Below are 25,049 nucleotides of genomic sequence, written 5' to 3'. Positions count from 1 at the left end.
ATTCACAAGGGTTGTCTTTAACCCTGACTTATCCTCAATTAACTATTTGTTTAATCTTTCAAGATCAAACCTACTGTTGGAGTCTGTCGAACTCTCATCTGATTTGATTCTCTGACGGAGAATACAACTAATTCATGTATGGTTTAAAGTTGAACCAGAATCTCTACCTTTCTTTGATGGTGCTAAAATTCTATGAAGCACTAATTCTCTTAATCATCTAAGATTTTATTTCTCCAAACTTTTCGTTATGAGCTTTTTCTCTTTAAAGCTTTAACACAATTAACCATTTCTTGAAACGATAACAAATTCAAAACCAGTAACACTCTTTTAATTTAAGGCGCAAGTCCTAACAACAAATCACATGTATCATTTTCAGTCGGAATTAACTCAGCATCAATTCTGCTTAGCTTAATAAACTTATAATCATACTCATACAAGGTGTAATTCCCTTGTTTCAAGCTCGTGTATTCCAGTTTCATCTGTCTTATAAACTGGTCATCAATGCACTTATTCTTGAACTCTTATACAATTCTAATCACATCGTTTAATCTTTTAACGTTCTTATGGTGACAATTGTCCACCATACTCTAACTTACCAAAGTAGTAACAAAACTACTCAATTCAACATCTCCACTTTGAAGAAATGAAAACCTTCTATCATATCATTCAACCAAAGGTCTATAACAATAGAACCTTCCTCAAATCCACCCTTGAACTTGGGTGCTCGTAACTTTATCAACTAATTTGATACATTCATTATATGAGTTAAAGAAGTATAAATTGAAACCACATCAGAACATTCTTCAACATGAAGAATAATTTTCCAAATTTTATACATGCACTTCCTGAGGTGTTCGCTCTTCTCCCTGCCTGGCAGGTGAATGCTATTACCTTCAGGTTTATTACCTTTCACTTCTTTCGAAACTCTTATTATCATACTTATATTATCACATAATAATATATTTTTATTAGCAATACCGCATACTCCTTACACTATCAGATCAATTTTTTTCACTTTGAGTTGGCATGTATACTTTTTAAAACACTTCTGACTTCCATTTAAGCCTAGAATCGGCTAAACCGTAGCTCTGATACCATTAAATGTAACACCCCAACCCGTATCCGACCCGGATACGAATTCAAGGTGTCACATTGACCTTTTAAAACATGTACTTGTATAAAATAGTGAGTAATTTAAAACTTTTATAACATATAAATGACTAATTTACATAAAAACATTTTCATTATTACAAAAGCAATCAGAGCATGTATATTTGACTTATTTATTTACATATAACTATTCGAAACATTTATAAAACTGTTCATAGCTTAAACAATAGATTCTTTTGAAAACATGTCAACTAGAACTTTATATACTAAAATACATATTATTCACATCTTTTCTGATCTGACCTTTAGTAAGAATAACTGACATGTCTTGCTCCACATTGCTCTTTACTCTTCTCGAAACCTACGTATAAATCACTTACACGCTAAGTCAAAGACTTAGTGAGGCATATAAACATATAAGGTAAACGGTAACTAATAATCATACCTAAACAATTACTACTATCATTTCATACCACTCATACTTTTACATGTAACAAATATATGCATACATATATGTCATTATCATTCATATCTCTTATCTCATGTTCCAATGATCTCTTATGTCCATATCATATATTCATATATCATAACCAATTGCACATATACATATCATGTCATGTAAACCATATATATATACTATCATAAAACACGTACACCCAAGCAACTATATTATCATCTTCATTTCTTTCTTATTTTATCACTATCATTGATTCCTTTCATCATATGGTCTTATAAGTTACCATTTGTATAATCAATATCACACGTGAAATTCCACAAGGAAATAAACATATTATCATATCACGTTATTAATATTATCTATTTAATAGCCCATGATACACATGTGAGAACTAAAGATATGCGAGTACATAGAGGTTGTGCACTAATACTGTCACCACAGCTCATATAATTGCACCGAAGTGCCACATATAATTGCACCGGAGTGCCGCGTAGAATTGCACTGTAGTGCCATATAATAATGTCCATAAGGACCACATATCATTCCTTAAGAATCATATAATATACTAGGGATCAAGTATGTGTCTCACCAGACTTCACACATATTCCAAAGAATACATATATGTCCCGAAGGACCACATAACATTCCTTAATAATCATATACATATGCCAAGGATCAAGTATGTGTCTCACCAGACTTCACACATGTTCCAAAGAATACATATATGTCCCGAAGGACCACATATCATTCATTAAGAATCATATACATATGCCAAGGATCAAGTATGTGTCTCACCAGACTTCACACATGTTCCAAAGAATACATATATGTCCCGAAGGACCACATAGACCCTAAACTCTTGGCATGCCAACTATACCCCTAGCTCTCATGACACATAACATGGGCATTATCTTTTATATCCTTTTACATATTCATGTAACCATATCATATATTCATATAAGCTCATGGTTTCATTCACATATACATGTAATCACGTAGTTCATGTCAATTCTCATATGAGTTCATATTCATATAAACATAGGATTCACCCTCATGTATCACATATACTTTCTCTTTCACATGGCTCATAACATTTCTCATGTGTTCATATGACATGTAAATCATTGTCATCTTATCATGTTATCACATAAACATATAATCTTACAATACATACAAAACACATCAATACCTATATTCACATATACCTATCATTTCATTATCCTTATTATTATTCTTATCATCACCATTAATCCCTTTTACTTACCATATTCATATCAATAACACATATACTCATGCACACATATAAATCATAACAAATACATACTTCTATGAATTAATGTTTTTCACTATTGGAAATAGACTCATCACAAGTCTTATTTTCCCTTTAACCTCATATACTAGAGAATGTGCACTCACCTTAACTTTGCTTTGATTCGATTATAATCCTTCAATTGATCCGGAACGGGATCACGTTCTATTTCTACATCATCATACATAGATCTATATTAGTATTATAACTAATATACTCTAATGGTTCACTATTTAGACTAAGAGAAAAGGCAATTTCATCTTTTAATGAAGGTATGCATCGATGCACTACTGATGCATCGGTGCATAAAATATATTCGATGTTTATTTATTACTGGGATTCATCGATGCATGCCTTATGCATCGATGCACTAATTGCATTCGATGTTTCCTTATTAATGGGATGCATCGATGCACTACTTATGCATCGATGCACGAATTGCATTTGATGTATTTATTTTAAAAGAGTGCATCGATGTACTACCAATGCATCGATACACCTTCAAACAATTTATGGGTTTTAACATTAATACATCGGTGCACTATGAATATGCATCGATGCACTCTGCCCATAACCTCTTTTTGAACCCGAAAATTCCTTCTTTTTGGATTAAATCCTTCATATTTCAACCACTTTCATATTCCTAACTTTCATATACATAATTAAACTCATTAATATTCATTTATCTAATCTTTAACCTCTAAATTCCATCTTTCATATGGAAATTCAAGAATCATACTCAATTTCTAACATGTTCCAAATTCCATTCAATTGTTTCTAACTTCTTAATTAGACCCTTGACAAGTCAAATCCAACTTTAGAACTTCAAAAACCTTTCTATAACAAAAGTTCATTTATAAACCCTTAATAAAAATTCCTTTCTAATTCTCTCTCTTTGGTGTTTTAAACTTATATAAGCTTTCCTTAAGCTTATATAACCCTCAAAGACTCAAATCCAACTTAAAACTTTCAAGAAATCAAAAGCTAAATCAAACTTACCTTTGCTCTTGGCTTCCAAGTAAAGAATAAGAAGAAAGGAGAAGAGCACTCTGGAGAATTCTCTCCATTTCCACGTGTATTTATCCTTACCAATCCCATTTTAATTCATTTCTTGGTCAATTGACCTTTTGCCCTTTATTTCCTTTAATAATTACCAAATAACCTTCATCGTATGTATCTAATAATCATTGAACTATTTCATTCTTCTACTTTAGTCATCAAATTCTGAAACTTTACAATTTGGTCACTAACCCATAATTTGGGATGTTACACACAAAGTTGTACTTATGATAAAAAATGTTCAAATTATTTTAATCATCGACAATGTATATACATTGTGTAGACGTAATTATTCAAATTTAACATTTTTAAAGAGAATAATTAACAATTTTTCTTCTGACTATTAAAGTCACTTGATAGGTTTGAAGATAACAAAAGTTATTAGAAATTGAATTCTATTAAATGAGACTTTCATTTGATTGTGAAAAGGTATATAGTTTATTTTTGCTTCAATCCAATGACAAATAACACGGATATGATGAAATTAAAATTATTATTTATGTAAATAAATTAATAAATAAAAAGTAATACATATATGATGAAATTAAAATTATTATTTCTATTAATTAATTAATAAATAAATAATAACATAGATATGATGAAATTAAAATTACTATTTCTATCAATAAATAAATAAATAAATAATTTTAAGATAAAAGACCACAATAAAAGTTTAAATAACTAAGCCAACGATGTTAAGGATAAAGATGTCATTCTATCTTAAAGAATCGATCTTTTAATTTTATATAATTTTAGGGTAAAGTACAAAGTACACAAGTGGTTCTTCGACTTTAGTATATTAAATTATTAAGTTTCTAGACTATTAAAAATTTTAAAAATGGTAATTTAATTATATAATGTTGCTTTGTTAAGTCCTTTGATTATTACAAATTACAAAATGACCACCTGACTATTTGTGTTTCAAACTCATCATTTTCCGTTAAAAAATTGACTGTTGTTTAAGTTAGAGATTAACATGATGAATATGATATGATAGTCGTTTGAGATTTTAAATCAAGTTTTATTATATCACAGGCAACAAATTAACATTCCGCTCGAAATATCATTTATTTTTTAATATAAAAAGACGAGTTTGGTACTTGATAAATAATCGGATGACTATTTTATAAATTTTAATAGTTTAAATACTTAATAAAAAACAATACTTTAAAATTAAAATTTTATTTTATTTTATAATTTTTAATATTCAAAATACTTAATGAAACAGTACTATACGACGGACCGTACTTTTCCTATAATTTTAATGTTTCAAATTTTACATTTTATTTTTTGGAAGGTAAAAACTCCATAACTCGATAGGAACTAAAACGCTAAATTCCATTCGTTTTTATGCTTTCTCTATCATCCGGTGCCAGTCTAAAGCTCACAGCAAAAACCCTAATTTCCTATACACTTTCGATACGCCGTTCCGTTTTATCTCTCTCCTCAACGGCAGCCATGGTCTCCTTCATTCCTTTTCATCAATCGCATTATTCTCTCTTTTCATTGATTTTTTTTAAATTAACTTTGTTTGGATTGAATCTGCAGTCTCAGCAACCGGATACGAAGCCTTTGACCGAGGAAGAGCTCGAACGAAAGAAGAAGAAAGAAGAAAAAGTTCCTTTATTCTTGTTCTGTTCTACTTTAATTACTTTCGAAATGTGGAATCGTTTATTGTTATTTAGCTTTACCTTTGGTTTACTTGTTTGATTGATAGGCGAGGGAGAAGGAACTGAAGAAACTCAAGGCCTTAGAAAAAGCTGAGGCAGCCAAACTTAAGGTAAGTTCGCAACGAATGATCTGTTTAAGAACTTGTGGAACTGTTCGTGTAATTAGTTTTAGGCTTAAATGATTCCGGATACGAGACTAAAATATGGCATATCATCGGTTTAACAAATTTTGACACTATGCTTAAACGAGATTGGAACTAAAAGTTAATACAAGTGCTTGTATTTTTTTTTCGAGATCTTTACACATTTGATCATTTTTGTTGTGATTAACTGCTTATGTTATACTTTTGCTAGAAAAGTGGAGTTGAGACTTAATATACAATTTTTATACATGGTTTACTTGATATAAATAGTTTGTTTTGATCGAGTGTTATGCTTTTGTTTCTTGTAATTCTACAAAGGCGCAACAAGGATCAAATGCTCCCAAAAAGAGTGCAAAGAAGAGTGCCAAGCGAGAAACTGATGATGAGAATCTGGAGGATTTTGTGGATCCCGAGACTCCTTCGGGCGAGAAGAAAAGACTTTCTAATCAGATGGCTAAACAATATAGTCCAGCTGCCGTGGAGAAGTCGTAAGTGTTGAAAAAGTTCATGTGATGGATGGTTTGTAGATTCGATATGGTTTAAAGATAGTTTTTTATATAACTTGTACATTTTTATCTCCGTTTGTTTAGTTGGTATGCTTGGTGGGAGAAATCTAGTTTTTTTCAGGCTGATGCAAGCAGCTCGAAACAATCATTTGTGATTGTATGTCTCAGACTGGAATTCACACTTTGTATTCACTTTTTTTTAAATAAAAAAAAACCCATCTAATTTTGTTGATCTTCAATAACCTGACTGATTTTGCAGGTTCTCCCTCCACCAAATGTGACTGGGGCCCTACACATTGGCCATGCACTAACTGGTGCCATACAGGTTGCGTTGTATAATGCTACTGCTGCTATTATTTGCTCTCTGACTTTTACATTGAATTATGTTTACGTTTAAATTTTATTGTATGCAGGACACTATTATTCGTTGGAGAAGGATGTCTGGTTATAATACATTGTGGGTGCCTGGCATGGATCATGCTGGGATAGCTACGCAGGTTGAGTTTCTTTAGTATTTATTTGGATCAGTTAAGGCTTAAATTTCATTTCCTTATAGTTGGTATTGTATTTAAATTACTCTATCTTTTGCCTTTTGTTTGATATAGACCAGTGTTGCTGAAGTTGCTCTAATGTCTGAATTTTTCAGGTGGTTGTAGAGAAAAAGCTAATGCGTGAAAGACACTTAACTAGACATGATGTTGGTCGTGAAGAGTTTGTAAATGAAGTGAGTTTAACTCTGAAACCAAGTTTCTCTGAGTTTAACTTTGAAATTAAGATGGATCTTATTGATTTGCTCTGCAAATACATCTCATGGTTTTTTATTGATCTCACTATTATTAGGTTTGGAAGTGGAAGACCGAGTATGGTGGTACCATTCTGAGTCAGCTACGACGTTTGGGTGCCTCCCTTGATTGGTCCCGTGAGGTGATGGGTGCCTCCTTATGCTGGCTTAATTGATTTATTGTTAAATTTTTCTTAAGCTGTTCTATTAATATCTTCTTATGTTTCTTGCTGATTTTTCATTTTTATTATATTGTTTTGTTTACTTTTCCCAGTGCTTTACAATGGATGAGAAGAGATCAAGGGCTGTGACAGAGGCTTTCAATCGGCTTTATAAGGATGGTCTTATTTATAGGTATGTTTTACGTGGAAATATTTTTGATAGGCTGTGATTTGATGAATTTATGTTGTTGACAGTAAAAATGAATTGTTTATAGCATTTAGAATGATAGGTATCCTTTAAGCATTATCTTTTGCCTGTTTGAATTAAATTGCTTATTTTTTTCTCCTTGCATTTTACAGGGATTTACGGTTAGTCAATTGGGACTGTGTCTTGCGAACTGCTATCTCTGATATAGAGGTAAGACAATTTTTTGGGTAATTTTTTCTTTTTGCATCTTCTGCTGCCTATCCTGAAGTTGCTTCATATTTATAGGTGGATTATGCAGACATCAAAGAAAGGACCTTGTTTAAGGTACCCAGTAATGAAAAACCTGTGGAGTTTGGTGTATTAACCTCATTTGCTTACCCTTTGGAGGGAGATTTGGGTGAAATTGTTGTTGCCACTACAAGGGTGGAAACAATGCTTGGTGATACAGCTGTAGCTATTCATCCAGAAGACAAAAGGTACAGTCATCTACACGGGAAATTTGCAATTCATCCTTTCAATGGAAGAAAACTCCCAATCATCTGTGATGCAATTCTAGTTGATCCAAGTTTTGGAACTGGTGCAGTAAAGGTAAGAGTTCTATCATATATTTTGAGATGCTGTGATCGTTTGTCTCTCCTTGTTTTGTTTATATTTCTTGTTATTGCCTTCGCTGTTGTACAGATAACTCCAGCTCATGATCCAAATGATTTTGAGGTGGGCAAGCGCCATAATCTTGAATTCATTAACATTTTCACTGATGATGGGAAAATAAATAGCAATGGTGGAGCAGAATTTGCTGGAATGCCACGGTTTAAGGCGCGTGAGGCAGTGATTGATGCACTGCAGAAGAAGGTATTTACTTTTATTGATATGCATCTAGGGATTAGGAAGACTTATCTTTCACTTTGAGAACTTGCAAATTTTTGTTAAGTGTAGTTTTTTTTTGGATAGGAATAGAATGCCTCATTAAAAACCTCCCTCATAGTAGTTCTCTGCCCTAAGGCTAGAACCAACTAGCGGAAGGAGGAAAAGAGTGCATCAATTTATTGATAATAAACCAGTTACATAAGACTTAAAAACAGTCTTTCAAACTACATAGAACATAAAACATAAAACACTCCTATATGACCTTTCCTGTAAAACTTACAAACCAACCAAAACAACATTATTAATCACCCAATTCCTTCCTTTGCTAGCTTATCCACCTCAGAGTTACAGCATCTAGGAATCCACCTAACAATAACCTGTTTAGTAGAAACAGTAGAAGCAATTTCCTCGACAAAATTTGACATAAAAACAGGGACTCTAGCTTGATCTTTTATCCAATCCACTGCTAGCTTTGAATCACTTTCCTTGACAAAATTTGACATAAAAACAGGGACTCTAGCAATTTCCTGTTAAGTTTAGTTTTCTTTGCTGCTGTGGTATGTGATTGTTAAATTTATTGATTATGGGGGTGTGTGTGTCTTGCACCCCATCTATATAGGTAGCAAGAATTAAACCTGACTCCATTTGGTGATTTGAAAGCTCCATGCTCTACCCCAAACTTCCAAGGTCTTTTCCTACCATGCTGGATCCACATGAGATGATATGTCATAATTGTGCTCTATGTAGGATCACATATATGGTTAACTCCTGGCATCAACAAAAAAAAATAACTAAACGTAGTTAAAATTCCTAGAAAGAAGGTGCTAGGAGGAGGTTTTTAATGAGGCCTTCTAATCTTATAAAAAAAAAGGTGCTAGAAGGAAGGGCGATATTGATTGTGTCCTGATTTATGTGTTGACCGATTGTTGCCTTTCGCACATTTATATATATTAATTTTGCATTAAATAATTTCTATTTTTATCCATGCACGATCTTTCATTCATTTACTTATTTCTTCATCATTAGAAATTGTATAGAGGAGCTCAAAACAATGAGATGCGCCTTGGCCTTTGTTCAAGAAGCAATGATGTTGTGGAGCCAATGATAAAGCCCCAGTGGTATGTAAACTGCAGTAGCATGGCAAAGCAGGCTCTTGATGCAGCAATGGATGATCAAAACAAGAAGCTTGAGTTCATTCCAAAGCAGTATACTGCAGAATGGAAAAGGTACTTGTTTTCCCCTAGTTCCTGCCAATGTGTTGTAGACTAATGATCTTGCTCTAGTATTTTGACTATTTTTATGTTTGGTGTTTTCGGATTCTCATATTTGACTTAGATTGCTGCGATTTGATTAAGCAAAAGCCTGAATTTTTTTAATAAGAAAAAAAGAAAAAAAGCTGAAGGAAACCATTGCTTTTACAAGTTTTAGGTTAACATGTCTTCATGGTCTCCATCGATGGCTTTGTTAGTATACTCTGTTGTATTTATCTGATGCTGTCCAAGTTTTATGGCTGCCTAACCTAAGTAAGAAATTTCAAATGTTGCAGGTGGCTTGACAACATCCGTGATTGGTGTATTTCAAGGCAGCTTTGGTGGGGTCACCGTATTCCTGCATGGTATGTTACATTGGAAGATGATGAACAGAAGGAACTTGGTGCTTACAACGATCACTGGATAGTTGCCAAAGATGAGGAACAGGCTCTGGCAGAAGCTAGGAAGAAATATTCCGGGAAGAAGTTTGAGATGTGCCAAGATCCTGATGTACTTGACACCTGGTTTTCTTCTGGTCTTTTTCCGTTATCTGTGTTGGGATGGCCCGATGATACAGCTGATTTAAAAGCATTTTATCCAACATCAGTCCTTGAAACTGGGCATGATATTCTCTTCTTCTGGGTTGCTCGGATGGTTATGTTGGGAATTCAATTGGGAGGGGATGTACCATTCAGTAAGGTGAGTACAATCTTTGTCCTAAATTATATACAGAACTCTTGTGCGACTGCTTCAGGTTATCTATTAACCCTTGATGATCTTCATTTTTTTCAGGTTTACTTGCATCCTATGATCCGAGACGCCCATGGGCGTAAGATGTCAAAGTCTCTGGGAAATGTAATCGACCCTCTTGAGGTGATAAATGGTATATCACTTGAAGGCCTCCATAAAAGGCTCGAGGGGGGTAATTTGGATCCTAATGAGCTGGCCACTGCCAAAGAGGGGCAGCAGAAAGATTTTCCTAATGGTATTGCTGAATGTGGTGCCGATGCTCTCCGGTTTGCTCTTGTTTCCTACACAGCTCAGGTTCATACTTTTTACATACTTATCCTGTTATGATGTACCATTCATTAAACTTGTCCCTTCCTTTCTTCTCAAGGATCATCACTCAGTTGTTTTCCTTCCTTTTTTTTTGTTTCAGTCGGATAAAATTAACTTGGATATCCAAAGAGTTGTGGGCTACAGACAGTGGTGCAACAAATTATGGAATGCTGTTCGTTTTGCCATGAGCAAGCTTCCGAATGACTATACTGCTCCATCGTCCATAAATCCCGAGGCAATTCCTTTCAGCTGTCGCTGGATACTCTCAGTGCTGAACAAGGCTATATCAAAGACTGTATTGTCCCTAAATGCGTATGAATTTTCTGATGCTACCACCAGTGTGTATTCTTGGTGGCAGTATCAGTTCTGTGACATTTTCATCGAGGCTATTAAGCTGTACTTTGCTGGAGATAATGCAGCCTTTTACTCTGAAAGGAAATTTGCGCAAGACACTCTTTGGACTTGTTTGGAAATCGGGCTGCGTTTGCTTCATCCATTCATGCCATTTGTTACCGAAGAACTGTGGCAGCGCCTTCCAGGACTAAAGAGCTACACAAAGAAGGAATCTATAATGATATGTGAATACCCATCACCAGTAGAGGTAAGTTCCAGTTTCCTCTGAAAAATATTTTGGTTTGATTATCCTGAAAACCAAAATATTTCTCGTATTCAACTTTTAATTTTGGTTTTCTGCAATGGCTTACCGCTTTGCAGAGCTGGACAAATGAAAGGGTGGAATATGAAATGGACCTTGTGGAATCCACAGTTAGGTCTCTTAGGTCACTCCGAGCTGAGCTGCTTGCTAAGCAGAAGAACGAAAGGTTCATACGTGAAGCATTATATATATAGTTATTTCGAATCTTCGAAGAAGTAACTCTCTTCATCTTTTCTCCCAATTGTATTGTTGCATTGATTTATTTTGTTTCAGGTTACCTGCTTTTGCATTCTGTCAAAATGATGATGTGGCAAAAATCATGAGATCTTGCGAATTAGAGATCTTAACCCTTGCCACCTTATCGTCTTTTAAGGTATTGCGGCATACTTAAACTTGGCATAATCAAATTCCAGTTCAGAATTTTAGATTCTCGATTAATTGAGTTTGGTTTTGAACGTTTCCATATTACCATTCTCCAGGTTCTACTGAGTGGTGTAAATGATGCTCCAGCTGGATGCGTGGTCGAGAATGTTAACGAAAACCTTAAAGTTTATCTTAAGGTTCAAGGTGCCCTAAATGCAGAAGCCGAGCGCGAAAAGATCAAAACTAAAATGGATGAAATACTGAAGTAAGTACTTTCTATTCGTGAATGATATAGGCACGCACGAACTGAACTGTAATTGTTTCAAGCTTCAACTCTGTTTTTCTTGAAATACTCGTATTCGAAACTTGTATCCGACCCGTCTGAACTTAGGTACAGAACCCTACAAAGACTCCGACACATGAAGAAAACTTCACAAAAATAGGAACACATCCATGTCTCAGCACATTTAAAACTGACACTTGCATTTGAGTTTGAGTAACATATTCAGAACTTGGGATCGACTTTTCCGGTTTTAACAGGCAGCAGGAGAAGTTGAAGAAGATCATCAATGCATCGGGATATCAAGAAAAAGTTCCATCTCATATTCAAGAAGAGAACGCTGCGAAGCTGGCGAAGCTCCTCCAGGAATTCGAGTTTTTCAAGAAGGAAAACGAACGTTTAGAATCCGAATCGCAGCATCAACAGTAAGGGTAATCTCCTAGAATTTTCCCGAGTGAATGATAATTTGGTTGAGATTTGTTTTAGTGATTGTTTCTTGTTACCGTCTAAACCGCACCAATACATTTGTGGATCTTTGATGTTTGATCCTTGCAATGCTTCTCATGCAGGAATTTCTCAGTTAGTCATGTCAAAATTAAGTTGGTATTCTTTCGACTCCTGATACGAATTCAGTCGGGAGTTTTAGTTTATTATTTATTTTTCCATCGACGAAAGTGTTGTTCTTCTTAAATAAATTTCGGGTTCATATTTGTGTTTGTATGGGCTTATCAACCATTAAGAAAGATTTTGAATAAATATTATCATATAATCACTTTAGATTATTAAAACAATAAAAATATCTTTATCCCGAACCAAATCTATTGAACCCTGTAGTTGTTAGATTAGAACACTACTAACTTATCGAATATATACATATATATATATATATATATATATATATTGATAAAACCGAGCCCCCTTAAAAACCCTATTAAAACCTACTGGGGGAAAAGAGCGTCCACATTTCACCAGCATAAAATAGCGTTGTTAACAACAATAGTGGATAAACGTAAAAGACAATCATGCAAAAACGAAATTAATTCGGAGGAACTTGACGCGAAGTTAGCTAGTGTATGTGCAGCCCTGTTTGCATTACGGCTCATGGATCGGAGAGTAAAAACCGGTTGAGAAACGATAATCTGATAAGCCTCGGCTACAATGAAATGAAGAATCGACAGATCTGTAGGGTGATGATGAATTTGGGGAACGACAGAAGATGCATCACTCCCAATCAGCACTCGAGTAAACCCCAACTCTCTTACCAGATGCAGACAATGACAGATAGCAACACGTGGACAATCTAGACTGATAATTTTCAACAATATAATTTTTAAGTGCGATTGATAATTTTTCAGTTAAAAAATAGCACAAGTTTAATATTTTCGATGAAAATCCTCCTCATCGTTGTTGACGGTCTATAATTCAACTCTAAAATCTTATGTCAACTGTTAAAAAGTTTAGATATAACTCGATATATTTTAAAAAATTTCAGAATTAATATTATTTTCAAATTTACTGGTAATTATGAAGTTTTAGATAAAAATTGGATTTATTTAAAACATAAATCAATTTTTGAGTAACATTTAAGACTCAGGCTTTGATCATATCCGTTTTTCAAATTTATAATATATTTTATTATTATAAATCATTAATTTAGAATGAACATAAATACAAATTAACATAAATATTATTAAAATAAAAAATGCACATAATCAAAATGAATTTAGATCAATAATTTATAAATAGCAATAAATTTAAGTAAAAAATTAGATTTCGAATAAATATTGATCACTTACATGTATGTTTTCTCCACTTTTCTTCACTAAATTCAGAAAACATAAGATTTTGTCACTTTCGTTATTATTTAATTAAGATTTGGTTATTAGAACGTTGGTTGCCGTTAATTTGATTTAATTTTTATTTTAAACCCTGAATTTTAGATAATGTACTAATTGTAGACCTTTTTGTAAATGTAAAGAATTTTAGATACAACGATAAATCTCTAAATTATTGCAGAAATTAATCGTTTTTAATATATACAGAGATTGATAAATGAATAAATATTATATACGCGAATGTATGTATACACATTCACAAATCTCTTTTCATTTGTTTCTTCTTTGATGCTCTGCCTTCCTTTTTGATGTTCATTGTCTTTTTTTGTTCTTTGGGTCTTTCAAGTTCTGGGATTTTGAGATCTCTACCGTTTTCTTCAACCACCTCCATTGCTCAGGTAACTTTGCTCTCTCTCCCATTTTCTTAAGAAAATACATTGTTTCATTCATTCATTCAGTGTTTATTTGATTAATCGTTTATCTGGTTTGAACAAGATGAGAATGTACAAGTGTTATTTTGTTGCTGTTGGATTTGAATTAGTCGTCTTTGATTTGGGTTGACTTTTTTCCTTCAGTAAAATGATTGAAAGATGCTTGTGTTTTTGTTTTTAACAGTTAGGCAAATCTAAATCCTTTTACGTTTCTGCTTCTTTGCATATGTTGGGAAATAAAACTGTTTGCTCTTGAGCCGTTTGAATTAAAAAAGTAATTTTTGTGTTCTGTTTTAATTTGTTCTTGAATGTCTCCAACGTTTGGCTGATTTCGCCTGTACGAAGCTTTAAAGTTAAGGGTTTGATCGGGTTTGTCTTGGTATTGAAGTTGACGTTTTTTGTTGAGTTTTGCTCTTCGGTTATGATGGATGCTTGTGTTACAAACTAAGTGGTGTAACGCTTTTTGTTTTCTGATATGGTTTCATCTTCCAGATCACTTTACATTGATCCATTGAAGGATATGTTGTCGGTTGTTGGATAGTAATTCCTTTCCTTGAGGAGGAAACACATGAATATTGTTCTGTTTATAGTGGATGAAGGAAGCTAAGGGGTGGCGACTAGGCAACATGGGCGATATCAAGATTGGATCTCGTCCTCGGCCTCCGTTGAAGAGGTCGATATGGATGATTCTAACGGTGTCTTTTGCCAGCCTTCTTTTACTTTGTGCTTATCTCTATCTGCCAAATGGCAATGTTGCATGTTATGCATTTTCTCCTAGAGGTTGCGAGGCCCTTAGTGATTGGCTTCCTCCGGCTCCTAAAAGGGAATTAACAGACGAGGAGGTTATGTCACGGGTTGTGGTTAGGGATATTTTGAATATGCCTCCTGTCCATTCTAAAATTGCATTAACTCCAGGATCACTGCCATTCGAGAAGCACTGGGATATGTTCTTCCGTGTGAGTTATTTCTTTTTTGGCTGTCGTTTTGTTATTCCTTTCTATCATCTTCATATGCTTCATGGACTCTTTTTGTTCCATTAAATTTCATGATTATTATCCTTGAACTTGGTTTTTATGAACTGATATATTTGGAAGAAATTCGTTCAAACCTTCAAGGTTTGCTCCTACATAGCAGGGTTGGATAGATCATATTCAAAATCTACAACGTAATAGATCATATTCCTATATTGGGAAGAAATGTCATATTTATAGGTTACCTGAAAGTACCCTTCCTGTTTCATGTTTTTTTTCTCCTAAGTGGATTTTATTTGTTTATTCACTGAAGTAGCTTTGTTGGTATGGATACACAACTGAGATTTCCTTTTTGGTTGAAAGTTCCTAGGACAGGGGAGATGCCTTGCGGGAGAAATGTTGTACTTAGTCATAACATTGCATTTATGCAGCTGGTAGTGATTTTTAGCCAGGAGCATAGGCATTAATAGGGCCTGAAGCGAAGACTTCCAATAATGGCTAACCAAGGAAATGAAGGTTTTGTGTTTTTGGAGTAGACGACCTATTTTGACTAGATATTTTAAATAGTTAGACCCTTTTTTCAGGATTATCTCTTTTTTTTTTGGGAATTATTTTGCTTTCTTTCAAGGCTTTGATACGTGTCAAAATCGATAGATTTCTACTGGAGGGAATGATATTACATTTGGAGGTTCCAAACACCTTGGCAGCTGTTTATGTTACCTACGAACTTCTACAGAATATTACGGTACGCATGCTCGTCTCTTTGTTCTTGATGCCAAGGAAGTAAGAGTTGTTACGTAGTACGGCCGACACTCGACAACAAACCACCTTTTCGTTTAACGGATATTTCGAAAATGGGTGGTTCCCGTCGTATAATAGTTTATATTCTGAAAAATCTCGGTGTCTATTTTCAGTCGCTGGACCAGGAGACCCACATAACAAGTAATGATAAGGTATGCATTCCACATGCATTTTCTTGTGCTTTTCAGGATATGATGTTTTACATTGGTCCGTCCTTGTTGCAGGGTGATGAGCTGCTACAACCTTGCCTATGGAACGGTATCCGACGACCGTGTTTCCTGTTTGCAAGGAAATTCTATCCGGAAACCTCGGATAAACTGGCCACACTCCTCAATTTATGATCGAGTTCTTCGGTGCGTCAATCGTATTTTCTCGTTCCATCTCGGTTTTACGTCAGTGTTACGGGGCTAGAGTTTCGTCTAGCAATCGGTTGCGTCATTGGAGACGAGTAATTTATTGTCCATTTCCCCCCATTTGTACCACTAATACATTACATCATATATGTGAAAGAACATTGGGGGATTCATTTTGGTGTGTAAAAGTTGCAAAACATTATGCAATCCTTTCTGTATTTATCATTTACTTTAGACCCGGCAGAAAGCATGCACAGTTGAGTGGTGTTGTTCCAGTTCATTTGATTCGACCCGAATTTTTTTTAAAATAAATTTTAAATAATAAAATATGATTAGTTAGTTCAACTAAATCAAAATTTTTAACTCGATTTAATCGAGCATTCACCTCTATTTTCTCTCACATTTTGAGATTATTTTTTACCAAATTTGAATCACTAGCTCCTCTACCACTATTAAATATCTATGCAATTTAAATTCCTATTTTTAACAATAAATATAACTTGATTTATATTTTAGTCCCTAAACTTTATATTTTATTTAATCTAAATTCTTTACTGTGATTTTTGTGTAATTTTTGTCCTATCAATTTCTTGATTCCTTTATACCTCCATCAATACTTTCTTCAAAATACTTGCTTTTAAAAAAATAACATCATAACATATTTTACAATTTTAGATGACATTTCATTTATTGAATAACAATACAACGCGAAAAAGGAATATGAAAAAAATATCTTAAATGATTAGATAAAGTCTGTTAACTTGAACCAGTCCACACCATAACATTTAAATATTTATAATTAAATTTAAATAAAAACTCAAAACTTAGACTCGATGCGAATTTCATAAATTGGATTTGATTCAAAAAATTCAAATAAATTTTGAGTCCAGAAATAAGACCCATCACTCAACTAACATAAAATTTTTTGACTCGATTCGATTGACCTAAATCCAACAAAACAGTAAAAGGAAGCATTACTTTTACGGAATTAGCAATGAAATTAGTAGCAAAACTTATAGAAGATGCTATAGCATTTTACCTTATACAATCTATTCTACATCTATAATTCAGACATACATATAACATATATATATATATATATAATCTAAATATCATAACTTATTAATCCAAAAATTACAAAGAATAACAATACAGACAATACCGATCTCCAATCACTACAATGCAATTAACCAATCACAATCCCGAATCGTATCAAAATACGTATTTTTTTAAACTTGTGAACCGAAAACCGTACAGTTCAGTGCTTGTGATTGAATAATTGCAAGGATGTAGTAACCTGAAACATTGCAGATGAAATGCTCCCCTAATCATACAGCCATAAAACATTAATGTTTGCTTACTGTTTTAATCTATCGCCAGTGTCCCAGAGCCACCACCGGTATAACCACCTTGTGTCCTCTGCTGCCTTTCATGGTGATCGATCCAAAGCAGTAGCTTCCGGTTAATGACCGAGCAGTGAGGGTTACGGAGAACTTTCTTGATGCACCTGGTCTCAGAGTCATGGCTGAAGGCCTGGTTTCGATGGCAATGGATGGATGCATTCTGGCTGTGATGACGTAGGTTTCTTCCCCGGCGACATTTGTTACAGTACGAGTGACGGTTTGAGTTCCAACTAGATGGGAGATTGTGATTGATGGGGTATTGAAATTCGAGGGGCGACCCATGGTGGTATTGCAGGGGGTGTTTGTGTACTTCCTTATCTCATGAATGTCGATACCAGGTGTTGTGCATAAGAATCCCACATAATCCTCATAACCTACAAAAGGCGAGAGGAAAACAAATAAAGAATCCAAATGATTTTGCAAAGCTACAATGCACCTACTTAGATGTTAGCTTATAGGCTATGCTATTTATTTTGAAAAAAAATAAAAAAATATGTATATAATAGGCTTTTTAGTGGTTCAATCCATTTTCTATCCGGTTTTACCAGTTGAATATATACATACTCAGACCCATTTAGACCATCCTCTTTCCTAGGTAAGAATACCTGCAGGGTAAAATTAAAAAGCAAAAGCAAGAATACCTGCAGGGTAAAATTAAAAAGCAAAAGCAAGAATACCTGCATCAAAGATGAGTCCAGGGTCCAAAGCAGCTCTCGGATCGACATGACCACTCCCATAATCAAAAGGAGTGGCAGTGACGAGTTTCAATGCCTCTGTTTCGGAATACTGTTGTGCTTGAAGAGGCCTCCCTCCTCTGTCGAGCTTTGTTGTTGTAGTCATCAAGGCTGATTTTATCGCAGCAGGGCTCCAACGAGGGTGTTTCTGCTTCAAAAGAGCAGCTATCCCTGCTATATGGGGTGCAGCCATACTGGTTCCGGATATCAAAGCAAATCCTTCTCCTGCTCGAAATAAGGCATTGATTCAGATTTCAAAATTTCCATCAGTAGAAGCATGATGCTATCTTCTCTTCCTCTAACATGTGAGAATTTTGTAAAAGTGATGGTTGAGACTACGAGGAAGAGAAACAAAATATAAAAACCGAGCACATCTTTACCAACGAAATTTGGCTCGTCTGTTCCATTCGGAGACCAAGCAGCCCAAATTAGAGAACCAGGTGCCAAAATGTCAGGCTTGAGAAGATCAGCATCTTGAAAGTTGAAATCTTTGATGTTGGGCCCTCGGGCAGAAAATAGTGCAACCTCTGGAGCAGATTTATGGAGAATTGGCATCAAACCATCCCCAATGCTACCAACAGCTTTGAAGCCCTTGACTCGTCCAGTCCAGTCTCTTGGTGTAGAAACATTATAGTAGTCAATAAGATTCTACAAAAGAAGATTTACAAGAGACAAATCAGAAAATTTTGAGTTATCGAGTTGAAAAAGTTTAATCAAATTCTATAAAGCAAATGAGAGCATGTTGCAGATTCTGGCCCAGTGAGAAAGCTATCAGCTTAAATAATCATATCAAAAGAATATCTAATAAGAGCAAGGAGAAGCACCATTGTCTTTGAGACATCAGTGATAAGGATTCCGGGTATACTGACGGGAACAGGATCAAACTTAGTTCCAGGAGAAACATTTTCCACTGCAAGAACAAAACCAACTGCACCAAGAGACTTGGCTGTTTCAGAGACTTTCTTAATTGATGCAGTGCCGACAACAAAGTTGAAGGAATAGCCACAAAGAAGAATGTTCCCCTCAACTAACTTCCTGTTAAAAACTTCTGGCCTTTGGCAGTCGGAGGGACTATACTTCGATACGGAGGAATCCAATAACACATCATTAGCAGCAACCATGGTGTAGGTTAGATTTGGATGTGTAGAAGCTGCAATAATCCATAAGTTACACATTTCAGCATTAAAGAACACAGATTTATCCAAAGAAACTAAAAGGAATGGGAAATAGGCAAGTCAGCAACCATGCCAATGACAAGACTAATATTAGTCCCATTCCATTATCATGTGCAATTGATAAAACCAGGCATTTGATAAAACTTGGAGATGGGATTATGCACCATATATCGGAGGAAAGTTTAAACCCTGAATTTTATTCCAAAACTAACTTCAAACATGAAGCAAAAAAAATATTGTAGTAGAATAAAATTTTTTTGTATGAAATTTTCAATTCTGATTGCTTAATCTGAATTTCGAACTAAATATTCTTCCCTAGAAATTTTTTTTTTGCGCCACAATAGACAACATAAAATCTTCAAGGATGATTGTTTTGTTATATCAGACCTGTGATAATCAGAGCGAAAACTCAAGCAGAGAAGTTTAACGTTAATGATCTATATATATATATATGCACAGTTTTCCACAAATGCCAAAGGCATTTGTTAAACAAAATCATTAACTAGAAAAAGGAACGTCCAACGTGTTTGAATCCCTATCCTTGATAGATTAAAAAAATATGAATCTCATCTGTGGATCACAAATCATTTTTCATCTACTGATATTGAAAAACATTCTCCAGGTTAAATGCATCTTTCCACTTTTTTCCTGTAGGCTACCAGAGCAGAACAAAAGAATTACCGAAGTTGAGGTAACTTACGGGACAATCCAATTCCAGCTAAAATTTTTCCATTTCCCAAGGTCAGATGGTTTTTGTATCTACGATCATCAATTGCTGCTGCAACAGATGTTATCCATGGGCTATAAGAAACCAAAGTTTTAGGGAAAGGACCTCCATTTCCAGCTGCTTGTGCAACAAAAACACCAGCTTTGACAGCTGCCAGAAGTGTAGCATCGAAAGGATTTAAAAATGTGGTCTTCGTGGTTGTTGGCGGACTATTCGGTCCCACAGAGAGACTAAGAATATCAACACCATCATGAACAGCCTGTTCATTAAAGTCATCAAATCACAAGTTTTTGACAAATATAACGTACGAGAACCTACAACTGATTGGTAAATAGGCAACCTTCATAATCATGTTGACAGAAGAAAATATAGATTTTCAAAAACAAATTCCAGGCATATCACGAAAAAACACAATTTACTCTATTTTCCCTTCCCTTGCTTCATTTTAAACGTCAATAATTCAATTAAAAAAAAGAAACAGATTCACTTATTTTTCTTGACAAGGGAAGATCGGAGTCATCAACATATCCAATTCGAAGATAATCATCAAAGTATCAGTACATGACTTGGTCAACTACCTTTTTGCTGCAATAAAAAGCTATCTTTCATTTTGAATTTCCAGCGACAACAATTGAACCATTTTAGTTTTATTTTTAATTTTCTCTTGATTATGTTTGATTGATTCTTCAAAATTTTAGAAGGTAGTTTTGTCTCATTTTTGTACAAGTACTCTTGATTGCTAGAATAATATCATCATTCCTCCTAAATTCTCTGCACCTTTACAAAGGAGAAGTGTTCTTTTATACAAAAACATATCCAAACCGTGTCTCAATTGTTAGCAAGACTAGACACATATAAGACAATTGACAGGAAGATCTGTTATCTGGTTACCTAGAGTCCCAAATATTAGGTGAACAAGGAAAATAGTACTTAAAATAATGTTGAATTTCTATCCAGGCAAAAACTAAGCTCAAAACAGACGGGAAGACATGTAAACTTAGCAGTAGTTTTAAATTAACACAAATAGTAATCATAAAAATAACTATCCCAAGTAAAAATTGTAGCACACCTGGTCAATTGCAGCTACCACATCAGCTACAAAGCCTCCAAAAAGCTTATATAGTGCCTTGTAGACAGCAATCCTGAAACAAAATAAAAATGTCAATTTCCATATCAAAGAAAAAAAAACAGCTTTTAATCGCAGTTAATCATGTTGATATAAGAAATCTCCACCTGGCACGAGGAGCCATTCCACTTGCTTTTCCAAATTCATGGCCATTCACTCTCACAGGAATACCATTATTCCCAGCTGCAATAGCTGCTGTATGACTGGTAACAAGTGACACGACAAAGAAGTAGATACAAAAAAAAATCTCACTCGATACTCGTAATTTTATATAAAAATCTTCAATCAATGGCTAATCTCTTGCAAAGTGAGGAATAGAAGCTCTAAAAAGAAAAGTTTTATGCCGCTTAGTTTTTCCCACAAATGCTGCAAGAAATTAGAGGTAGTCACCTCATTTTATGCCAACTGAACATATTTTTTTACAGTTTAAGATTATATATCACCCTCTTCCCAGCACTTTCCTTCTCACAATGTAAAAAGCATATAAAAGTTAGACCTCTCTCAAAGGTATAATTGTTAAAGATAAGGTAGCATATTGTTTCCTATTTAAACATAACTGCAACTTAGTATGGCAACAAACCTTCCATGTCCATCACCATCCAAAGGAGAGGCAAAATCAATAGCAGGATTAAAGGCACCAGCTGCTTTTGCAGCTTCAGCAAAATGTTGGGCTCCAATGATCTTGCCATTACAGAAGTTTCTCTTGGTATCAGGATCAATTTCACATTTTCCTCTGTACTTTGGAACAGGCCCATATGGGTCAGTATGATGGCTTGCAAAGCTTGGATGATGTGGATAGATTCCCGAGTCTACAAATCCTATAATGATGTCCTCTCCTGCCCTTCCACAGCCACCTCCTGTTGGCCATACACCAGTTGGGGAGCCCCAGAAATTGTGGGGTATGCGTTGTAAGTCTCCTCACCTTCCAATCTCTCTCCACAGACTTTACACCTGGAGCACGACTTAGAGTTTCTGCCTACTAATGTATTGTCAAAGTGTAAGGAATGAGAATGAAAGAGATTGGATTCGAAAAATTATTTCAAATGCAAAATCACATTGGGTAGTAGCTAAAATTTTATTTCACCTGTTCGGGGGAAAGGTGAACTGAAAAGCCGTTTATCAGATGTTTATAACTGTAGAGTTTCTTGTAACTCCCATGCTCAAACAACATACCAAGAAGCATATCATGTTTCTTTTCAAGATGACTAGCATAGGATGTTACTAATTCACTGAAACAACAACGAAAGAGAACAGGAGATAATTAGCGAAGCAAGCATTGGAACATTTTGATCAACTAAGAGATTGATTGTTCTTGTCCATTTGCTTGAGTGAGAGAAATAAGTCAAAATCATTCATGTCAAGGCAGTAAGAAATATACCAAAAAACTTTGCAATAGTAGGTTAAAATTTGCTCAAGTTCGAAATTAATGGTTCAAAACATAGAATTATAAGGTCATGTCCCTGAAGATAAACCCAATAATCTAAGGTACCAGTGATGCAAGAATAGGAGATGAACCTGGATCGGTTTCTTTTCTAAGGCTTCACAGCAACTCTCCTCAACATGTGCAGGAAAATAGAACAGAACTTCAAACTTCACATTTAATTCGCTCCCCTCTTTTTCAAAAAATGCATTCACCTTTATTCTAAATTCCCCTTCAATTAATAAAAGTCAAACTCCCTAACTTTGTTTTATTTCTTTAGCAGGTTTTCACACACAGAGTAAGCTAGCGTTTACTTTGATAATAATCATTATTCAACATAAAAACAGGATTAAATCATCATCAAAATTCACTGTAAAAATATTGAAAATATTCCATTAGAAATTTAGAACAATAAGCAAACAGAGTAGTTGCACTGAGGTCAAAGATCCAAATTTTCCAACCAACAAATATACTATATACAGTTTTTTCTTTAAACCTATTTATACATAACATAAAGGAGTGGGCAAGAGAAAAAAGAAGTTGATCCAAAAAAAAGAGAAAAAAGAAGAATGCCCAACTCTAATCACTAGACTAAGTCAATCCAATTAAAAAACTCTAATCACTAATGAAATATATTTTACTATGTTACTTGGACTTTTCATTTTTTTATACTAATATCCAACATGTGTTCCGCACTTAATGAGATGTGGTAGGAAGGATGTGTTACTAAATATAATAAAGAGCTTTTAAGAAAATTTGAAAGAAAAAAAAACTAGTGTCGAACATATGCTCACGCTTGCACAATATCCATGTTCAATACATATGAGCATATGCTCATATGAAAAGAATCTCAAAAATTAAATATATATTCATATTGAGAAACTATTCATATTCAATATTCGCTTTTAAATTCAAATAATACAAAACAATACTACATACTAATAAAGTCGAGTCTAATTCATAGTAATATTTTAGGACTAAAAAATGTGCATATATCATTCAAATACGTCAATTGCTCGACAGGATATCAAACAAGTCAAGACCCCACAGCAGAATCTGACAAAAATTATTACAAAAAACAATGGCGAATCATCAAAATATATATATATATATATATATATATAATAGCAAAACAATTTACCTTGCAGTGTCAAGCTTCTCATCTGACTCCATAGCCGTAGCTTCAAATCCATTTTCACCACCTCTGTAGCTAATGATAGGTTCTCCTTCAACTGTCACTATGTAAACATTTGCTTTCCCACTAGCAACAAGCCCCAACAGCACCACCAGGACAATCCACCCAAGCTCCACCGCCTTCATTTTTCTCGCTTACAAGATCTGCTTCGTATTAAAAGTAGTATTTTAAGAAAAATTATGGGCCTCTTTTTTTTTTCCTGCTTTCAAAGTCGATCTTAAACAGCAATTACTTACTTTTTTTGCTTCTTAAAAATGCAAAAAAAAAAACTACAGTTGTTATGCGTAAGGATAAAGACTTAAGAAAAAAAACGACTATTTGATATTGACGTTTATAGTGAGAAAAATCAATTTACTAATTTGGACTCAGATCTTTCCTGCTAAAAATAAACTTACCCCAACGGAGACTAGATTTAGTTGGCATTTATTAAGCTCATTTCAGCTAATTAAATAAACTATTTTATTTTATTTTCTTAAAAAAAAGCAGTTAAATCAGTAAAAATATAAGCGGAAAATAACGAAAATATAACCTCAAAGAGACGCTAAAAACCCCCGATCCAATCCAGCCGGAAGCTTGCGTTTCTTAGTCTTCCATTAACGTCAACCTGCGTCAACGTCCTTTTAACTACGATCCAAACAAAGAATAGTTGCAAAAACGATACGCAAAAAAAGCAAGTAAAAACATAATCTTCGTAAGCAGTTTCGGTGGTAAAGAAGATCACAGCAATAGTACTCCGAAATCAAAAGGAACGGCAAATAAAAGGAGAAGGAAAATTTAGACTTACGCCAGTAATAAAGAAGGGAACCGAGGAAGCTTTTAGGAGACGATTTCAATCAATGCAACAAAAAGGGGAAAAGTGAAAAAAAACAGAGGAGAGAATGATTGGATCACAGGGACATGAAGAGAGAATGAAGCCATTCACATCTACAGAGATTTTGATAAGTTCATAAATAGACCTTCGTTCATTCAAACCAAACAAAGAAAATGAGAGAAAATTGCT

The 25,049-nt window shown here is 34.4% G+C and overlaps 1 protein-coding gene and 1 pseudogene across 1 annotated transcript; one reads left to right on the top strand and one right to left on the bottom strand.

Moving 5' to 3' along the window:
* The first annotated feature begins 5,264 nt into the window (after positions 1–5,264).
* Positions 5,265–12,452, top strand: LOC120179856 (valine--tRNA ligase, mitochondrial 1-like). The gene is made up of 21 exons (XM_039185326.1): positions 5,265–5,396; positions 5,484–5,552; positions 5,653–5,715; positions 6,067–6,236; positions 6,339–6,411; positions 6,514–6,579; positions 6,668–6,751; positions 6,901–6,978; positions 7,095–7,178; positions 7,310–7,389; positions 7,557–7,614; positions 7,690–7,992; positions 8,086–8,256; positions 9,298–9,497; positions 9,818–10,220; positions 10,314–10,565; positions 10,681–11,181; positions 11,295–11,401; positions 11,509–11,608; positions 11,715–11,863; positions 12,139–12,452. The coding sequence occupies exons 1-21, from the start codon at positions 5,286–5,288 to the stop codon at positions 12,305–12,307; spliced, it is 3,291 nt and encodes a 1,096-aa protein (XP_039041257.1). The 5' UTR covers positions 5,265–5,285; the 3' UTR covers positions 12,308–12,452.
* Positions 12,453–17,429: 4,977 nt separating this feature from the next.
* On the bottom strand, positions 17,430–24,788 carry LOC120179847 (annotated as a pseudogene).
* Between the last annotated feature and the right edge of the window lie 261 nt (positions 24,789–25,049).

This window comes from Hibiscus syriacus, unplaced genomic scaffold (genome assembly GCF_006381635.1).
Source record: "Hibiscus syriacus cultivar Baekdansim isolate YM2019G1 unplaced genomic scaffold, ASM638163v2 tig00112470_pilon, whole genome shotgun sequence".
Lineage (NCBI taxonomy): Eukaryota > Viridiplantae > Streptophyta > Magnoliopsida > Malvales > Malvaceae > Hibiscus > Hibiscus syriacus.
The sequence above is the reverse complement of the archived record's forward strand: the minus strand, read 5'-3'. Positions and strand labels throughout refer to the sequence as shown.

Excerpts from the sequence above, each read along its gene's own strand:
- LOC120179856 (XM_039185326.1), top strand. The coding sequence starts at position 5,286 with ATGCTTTCTCTATCATCCGGTGCCAGTCTAAAGCTCACAGCAAAAACC. Across the intron at positions 6,580-6,667 it reads CACTAACTGGTGCCATACAG|GACACTATTATTCGTTGGAG; the intron begins GTTGCGTTGTAT and ends TATTGTATGCAG. Across the intron at positions 11,609-11,714 it reads CCACCTTATCGTCTTTTAAG|GTTCTACTGAGTGGTGTAAA; the intron begins GTATTGCGGCAT and ends ACCATTCTCCAG.